A 7,912-nucleotide genomic window follows, 5' to 3' on the forward strand; every position below is an offset into this window, starting at 1 on the left:
ATACGGATACCTCACTGACAACAATTATCTTAAACTTATCAACACTTAACGAAGTATTACTAAAGAAATTGTTGTTTCGTGTGTGTTTGCTAATGTAACTCAACATGAGACCTACCAAAGATACCTGCAAGAAGTGCTCTTCAGCCATCCAAAGTAGGAATTTGGCTTATGTTTACACCTTGATTGCCTGAAATTTGGTGATGCTGAATTTGAGGCTTTTACGTCAGTTGGATCCTCTGTTTATCGATGTGAAGACTGTTTAACAACAGCAAGATCAATGCAGGGTGACAGCACACCAGTTTGTGGCAGTCAGTTCCAACAAAAAAAAAGTTCTCTCTCCTGAGAGAACGATATGTCAGCCAGAGTTAAGCAATGTTGAATCTCTAGCAGTACAAATAGAGACAGTTCGATTAAATACTCAAAACATAGTTGATACACTAAATCAAGTGCTTGATTATGTCAAAACCCTTGAATCTGACATAAAAGATTTAAAAAAAGAGAATTCCCTACTTAAGAATCAAGTGTCTTTGCTAGTAGGTGATAAGGTAGGCAAGGTTACGGAATCACCACGTAATCCAACACAGTTACATACATCATTTAGTGCTGTCCTAACTAAAACAACAAGCAGTAAACAAACCCAACGTAATCTCAACATTGACGGCTAGGAATTCAGCTAACACTGCACGTTCCGTGGTTAATGAGGTTGCTTGCAATCCTACCATCTCAAGCAAACCTAATCAGAAAGACGAGGTCATAACGGTAAACAATAACAATAACAAGGCCACCTCTCCTAGAAAAACCAAAACATTCAATCAGAATAATGATGAAACCAAATGGGTCACTATTGGGAAGAAAAGATCAACTAGTAAAAACAAAAGAATTGTAGTTGGTAACAAGTCAATTACCAATGATACTGGAATAAAAACTGTTCCTAAGAAAGGATACTTATTTGTCTCTAGATTAGACCCAACCACAACAGTAAAAAGCTTAGAGTCCTTTGTGAAAGAAAGTTTCCTGGAGGCACAATGCGAGCCACTGAAATAAAAATTTCCAAATTATTAGGCTATGCATATTTCAAAATTGCAATAAATTCCGATAATATTGCACGACCTTTGGACACCAATATCTGGCTGCAAGGAGTTCTGGTCACTAGGTTTTTTCAAAGGAGGCACCCCCAAATGCAGGCCATATAATCTCCACATCAACAAATGATAACAATGAAATAATAACAAATGGTTTAGCCTATATCTTAATATACAGGATTCGAATAACAAAATTAATCTCCTGGAAACTTTCTGTAACTTACACACCTATTCATTTTTTTGTTTTATGGAACATTGGTTGTGTGTGTATAATATTGACTAAGTAGGCCTAAATAAATGTTGATAGTTTTAACTTAGTTGATTGTTTTAAAAGATCTAATCATATTCATGGAGGATCAGCTATTTTTGTAAAAAACAATTTAGACTTCATTCATATGGAAATTAATGAACTAGGCCTAAAAGTAGAATTTCATTTCGAATGTTCAGGAGTAATGACTGACTCATTGAAATTGATAATTATTTTGTATTTATATATTCCAAATATTTTTTAATTCAACTCGAAAAGCTTTTTCAAATACTCACTAAATGGTCCAATTACACAGTAGTAATCCAGGAAGACGTAAATTTTGACTCTGATATCTTAACAGAGAAAATAACTGTACTTGACCTATTAAATCTATTAAGACAATTCAACTTCTATCCAGGAAATTACCACTCCAAAGAGAGGAAATGCATGCCTCGATAACATTTTTATAAATAGTCAGCGGGAATGATACACCATTTAGGTAGGCCCTAAATAATATTCCATATTCTGACCACTCTGCTTTATTATTGCAATTAAATATTCACTTGAGAAGTAGATATAACCAATCTCAAATTATTAAAAAGCGTTTATTTACAGCTGAAAGAGTAATGAATTTTTGTTGTTATATAGCTAAACAATATTCTTTGGAAATCCATCTTCAATGTTCAAGAGCCAAATGCGGCTCAAATCTTTAATACATTTTTAAATTTAATTTTAGAATATTTTAATTTATCATTCAAGTCAAGAAAGTAAAACTAAATATTAGCAAAAAACAAATGGTACTCTGAAGTATTAAAACAGATGAAAACCAAATTACTATAGCACTTTCAGAATAAGAAGGCATGTGGCCTACGCCAATCAAGTGCTAGCAGAAGTACGGCATTAGTGCACGGTGTATGAGACGTGGAAGACAGAGACAACAGATAAAGAGAGAAAATATCAATATCAGTTGCTCCTGGGTGCAGCGAGCGATGGGTCGAGACTTGTTCCTTCATTATGTGTAATGTTTAAATATAATTACTCTTACTGAAGTAATTTTCATACCAATTTTTAGTATTCTTCGCTTCACAGATCAGCAGATCTTGGAGTGACTAACTTGCAAAATAAAGTGACAGATATGTAGAAATTTACTTTGCTAATGTCAGACAAAGAATGTCTTAATTTAAAAAGGAATGCTGCATATTGTATTGCACTATCTGACATGTGGAAATTCTCTCCTGAAAAAATTGAGGGCGAGAAACTTTACCCAAATGTTCAGACTTTCCTTATACAGCAATGCTCAATTTATTATTGTTATTTCTCCCGAGGAAAGATGAGATAGAGTTTGTTTGTAGAGGCAGCCTACGAATCTAGCGATAATAAAATGTAAACATGTTCGTAGAAACGTAATTTAGTATTTATATTGAAGTTGAAAAGTAATTTATTTTTCCTCTGCTAAATGAAGCCTATAAGTTATAATTTAATTTAATTCTCTAACTTATACCTTACTTAGGGTCCAAGGTTCTATATTCTGGTTATGAATCTGGCTACCCATAATGCAACGTAAGCATAATAATTATGTATTCATACATAATTCATAATGAAACTGTAGATTACTTTATTTTTCTCTGTAAAACTAAGGTCTATCTAATTTTATTTTATTCTCTAACTTTTACGTATCTAGAGGTCCAAGGTTCTATATTCTGGCTAAGAATCCGGCTATAAGAATATAAGCATATCTGTTCATATGTAGGTTTAATTCAGGCTTATACCTACCTAGAGGTCCGGGGTTCTATGTTCTATCACTCTGGCCTGTGGCATATCCTACAAGTGAAGGTAGTTATATAGAAGTGGATGTGAAAACCGTTACCTAATAATATCGTTAAGATATTGAAGGTAAATTTGTATATTAGAAAAACGTATAAAATATAATATATAATATATAACACGAGGTTTTTAAAATAGAAATTGAGTTTTGGAATTATAAAATCTTCTCGTTTCTACCATGCCTGCATTTATTTTAAGAGTGAAATGTATCCTTTTGCGTATAACAGATGAAACACCACAGCCACTTGCAATCCCTTCAAGAGACATTGTTACGGTAAGTTACACACTACACAAGAGAGAACAATCCACGTCTGAATTTGAAAATAAACAGAATCTATCTTCATTTACAGAGAGGGACTTGAGAGCAAAATATAGGAGATAGCTCAGAGCGTTAAATTTATGGAAATACGAACCAGAAATGACAAAATTTCATGTACTTTTAAATGGAGAGGTCACCATTAAAGAGATATGGAACATAATAGGCCTAAAAACTTTGAAAAAATCAAATTCAAAAGACGTTTATGATTTCGAATGATTTTTTTTTTTAAGTTCTAAATTCAATTTATATTCCTCTTACAAATATGATCAATATTTGTCTAAAACAAGGTATATTTCAAGATCAACTAAAAATTTCGAAAATAATCCCAATTTATAAAAAAAAAAAAAAGGCAATAGATCAAGTCCAAATAGTTACAGACCAACCTCTATCATTCCAGTGCTATCCAAGATATTTGAATATATAATTTTCAATAAAATTTATGACAACTTTGAAAATTCAAATCTCTTTAGAACTAAGGAAATCAACAAATGATGCAATTGAGCTTTTAATAACCGAAATTTTAAGAAATTTTGAAAAAAAAAAAAAAAAAAAAGGTCACAAGTTAATGCTGTATTTTGTGATCTCTCCAAAGCGTTCAATTGCGTTGATCACAACTTAATATTAAGGTATTCGAGAGATAACACTAAATATTTTTAGAACTTATCTTCATGGCAGAAGGCAATTAGTCTCAATAGGTAAAAATTGGTTAAGTCTCACCTGTACACATTATGGTATTCCACAAGGCCCATTAATTGGTCCACTACTATTCTCAACAGCAATTAATGACCTTTCTGAATTCACTAAAGCCATAAAAATTATGTATGCTGATAACACTACATTCTTATGTTCTAGCTCTGCTCTGAATGAATTACATGCTTTAACCAACAATATTCTATTACAGATAGCTTTATGGTTTGAATCTAATGGTTTTTTGCTTAATCAAAGAAAGACTATTGTCATCTAATAATAAAAAGAGAACATACAAAACTATACCAAATTTCTAGGACATATTATAGACTCCAGTTTAAGGTGGGAAAAACATATCGAATATATGCGCACAAAGTCATCAAGAGTTAGGCCTATATATTACAGAAATTAGTGATTTACGTTTCTCAAAATCATTTAAGATGTGCCTACATTTCGTTCTTTAAGTCGATAATCCAATATGCCTTAATTTTCTGGGGAAAAAGACTAACCCTTCTCTGACACTTCCTCTCCCAATCTGCTTTCAAAATATCCCCACAATTGCCACACGCAACAGATAGCACACCATGATTAATTAAGAATTCACGCAATTCTTCTTTCCTCAATCTAATAAATTCTACCTCACTCGTTCTACACCCAGTGCACAACACACCATCCACTCCCATCGAAGCCATAAAGACAAAAGACAGATCTTTGAATACTGCAATCGATCAACCTGTCCCGCGCATTGGTGTCGCGGTCTAAGGCATCCCGCCTAGGACTCGCGTTACGGAATGCGCGCTGGTTCGAGTCCTCATGGGGGAAGAAATTTTCTCATGAAATTTCGGCCAGTGTATGGGACCAGTGCCCACCCAGCATCGTGATGCACTTGGGGAGCTACGATAGGTAGCGAAATCCGGTTGCGAATACCAGCTATAATGGCTGGGGGGATCATCGTGCTAACCACACGATACCTCCATTCTAGTCGGATGATCGTCCACCTCTGCTTCGGCATGTGGGCGTGAGGCCAGCAGCCGGCTGGTCGGTCTAGGCCCTTCACGGGCTGTAGCGCCACAGATTATTTTAATCGATCAACCTATCTAACTCCCCCACTCAGCAAGCAATCACAACCACTCCCACAGAAACCGAGCTACCAATCAACCGTATAAATCGTAATAAATTACTAATAAAAAAAAACAGTAACAGGTTCTCATCAGTTCCGAAAAATAAAAACCAAAACACTGTTTTCACCTTATAAAACTAATCAATAATCAAGACCCCTTATTTAAAAATACCGCGCAGTAGTCAAACTCCATAATTACCCGACTTTATGTTTTCTGTCTATGAGATACGAGTGAAACAATTGGTATGCAACGCCTTTAATTCCATAATAATCTAATTTGTTTAGCAGCATTTTATTATTTATACAGTCAAATGCTCTGGATAAATCACAGAAAATACCTCCAACTTAGAACTGTTTATTAACTGCCTCCAGAATTTTTTCAGTTAAACCAAATGTTGCATTTTCCATGGTTTTATTTTTCCTAAATCCAAACTGTTTTGGGTCTAAAATGTTATATCTTTCAAGATGATGATATAATCTATTATACATTACTTTTCCAAAGACTTTGGAGAAAACCGGTAGAAGTAGTAATATACTGTTCACTTCAAGGTCGAGGGGGATTGCTTGTTTTGTAAAATGTGGGTCACTTGTGTGCTTTGAATAAAATGTTACCTGTATCACGTGTGCACTAAAATGTTAAACACTTCTGGACATATAATAGGCATTTTTTATGATAACAATAAGAACGTTTGTTCCAAGTATTTGAATTTATATCAAGAATATTCAGAAATGACCAACATTGGCCATTCTCTTTCATGTCTCATGTATTTGTAAGTCTTCTAGCATCCAGCATAGTTCAGAAGTCAGGAGCTAGTGTACTAATCCGAAATTGTGCTCGGAGAACCTTGTGCTTGGGCATCGATTTAAATTCCCCTTGGATTGACGGATCGGACTGACCAGGTACGCTTATCCGATTTTTTTTTTTTTTTTGCAAAAATCAAGAAACTCATAGCAAATTTTCTGCCTCGACTCACCATCACCATTCCATCAACGTAAAATAACCTCGGAGTTTGAAACAGGGTGGGTTAGAAACCCAATTTAAAAAACATAACCTACAAGCCAGCATGAATGTTTTGACAGCGTAAAAAGAAAATCACTTCAAGATACTCACCAAAATTCTCATTTCAACCAGAAAAAAATATATATTACATCACCTAATTTCCCAAATTTACCTTTTAGACAATTTAATAGGCTCCTGCGGTGTAATATTACCAGTTACACCTATTTCCACGTCAGCCATTGCCTTAATTGACCACTATTTATGAGCAGACACACTGCCATCGTGATCTAGACTAGGCCGTAATGCAGGTTGTGTGACGTCACTCGATGAGTCGGGCTTTTCTATTTGCCTATACGGAGCTGAGTGAAATATATTACTTTATAGCGTGTCGGCGCTCAATTTTATTTAGTGTAATGTGTGTATAAGACCCCTTCACACTTCTTATTGCATAATATGTTGCAGAAATAATTACAAAACTGTGTTATTTTAATGTGAACGGAGTTTTACATGGTAACATAACCTGGTTGCATCAACATTTTAAGTTTGGAATGGAAGCTATTTTGAGATTTAATAAAGAAGAATTATTTATATTGTGATTTTAATTTAGCACGTCTACCTTCCTAACTTGTATGTACAAAATTTACCACAGTCCCTTCTACGAAATTAGTGTATGTACAGTTGTGTGTTAATCTGGTAGGTTAGATAAATACAATTCATTACAACCCAGTAAAGTAGGGAACAAATAAATAATACAATTAAATTTTTATTCAATGTAATATGTGCATAAGTTCAATTTATGTATTGCATAATGTGGCAGGAATAATAAATAAAACTGTGTTATTTTTATGTGAAGATAATTTACCATGTTAACATAACCTATCTGCGTCAACATTTTAGGCTTAAGTTGAGAACGAAAACTGTTTTGAGATTTAATAAAGAAGAATATAGTTTTAGGATAAACTTCAGAACACGGTTACCGTCCTTACTTATAGATAGAAAATTCACCACAGTCCCTCATATGAAATATACATACGTTATATTACTTAGTAGCGCTGAGGTATAGTTCCGGTAATTTCTGAACTGAAAATGGTTGAATTTATTTTTTGTGGAGATGCATTTGATCCTATAAGCAAGGCATATTAAAATCCTGAACGAACCGAACTAATTTGTATATGCAAGATGTATGAATACGAAGGGAACTACCTCAGCGCTAGTTTAGCCCTAGTAACATATTAAACTAATCAGACTTCAGACTGGAGTACCGTCTGAAACGAATAAATACAATTGAAGTGTAGACAAATTGCATTTATAAGTTATACGTAGCGTTATGCTTAATTATAATGCATAATTGCGAATATGGAAATAAGACAAGTACTGATAGAATAAACATAACCTATAACTTCAACACATTAAAATATGCGTGCGATGCAACTGAAAATTGTTGAAACGTGCATAAATGAATGTGCAAGAATTTCGTAATGAAGCATGAGTGCTTTATTTCAACTAATTACAATTCTAGATACCGTAACAGTAATGAAAACTATAGGGTATAATTTTTCGTAATATACTATATGTATCTCGTTTTTAGTTCAAATTGTGTATATTATCAAACGTCGCACAGTGGGGTATTTGC

The 7,912-nt window shown here is 33.9% G+C and overlaps 1 protein-coding gene across 2 annotated transcripts in view; it reads right to left on the reverse strand.

Annotated features, from left to right (window-relative positions):
• Positions 1 to 6,598, reverse strand: part of LOC138701568 (prenylated Rab acceptor protein 1) — a 48,388-nt gene extending 41,790 nt beyond the window's left edge. Inside the window, exon 1 of one of the 2 annotated variants that reach the window (XM_069828591.1) lies at positions 6,452 to 6,598. In XM_069828591.1, coding sequence (XP_069684692.1) covers positions 6,452 to 6,519 — 68 coding nt within the window. In that variant the 5' untranslated portion in view covers positions 6,520 to 6,598. The remainder of the gene's footprint in view (positions 1 to 6,451) is intronic. The other variant, XM_069828592.1, reaches the window with a different exon arrangement.
• Positions 6,599 to 7,912: the final 1,314 nt, after the last annotated feature.

The sequence above is a fragment of the Periplaneta americana genome, chromosome 6, assembly GCF_040183065.1.
Source record: "Periplaneta americana isolate PAMFEO1 chromosome 6, P.americana_PAMFEO1_priV1, whole genome shotgun sequence".
Classification (NCBI taxonomy): Eukaryota; Metazoa; Arthropoda; class Insecta; order Blattodea; family Blattidae; genus Periplaneta; species Periplaneta americana.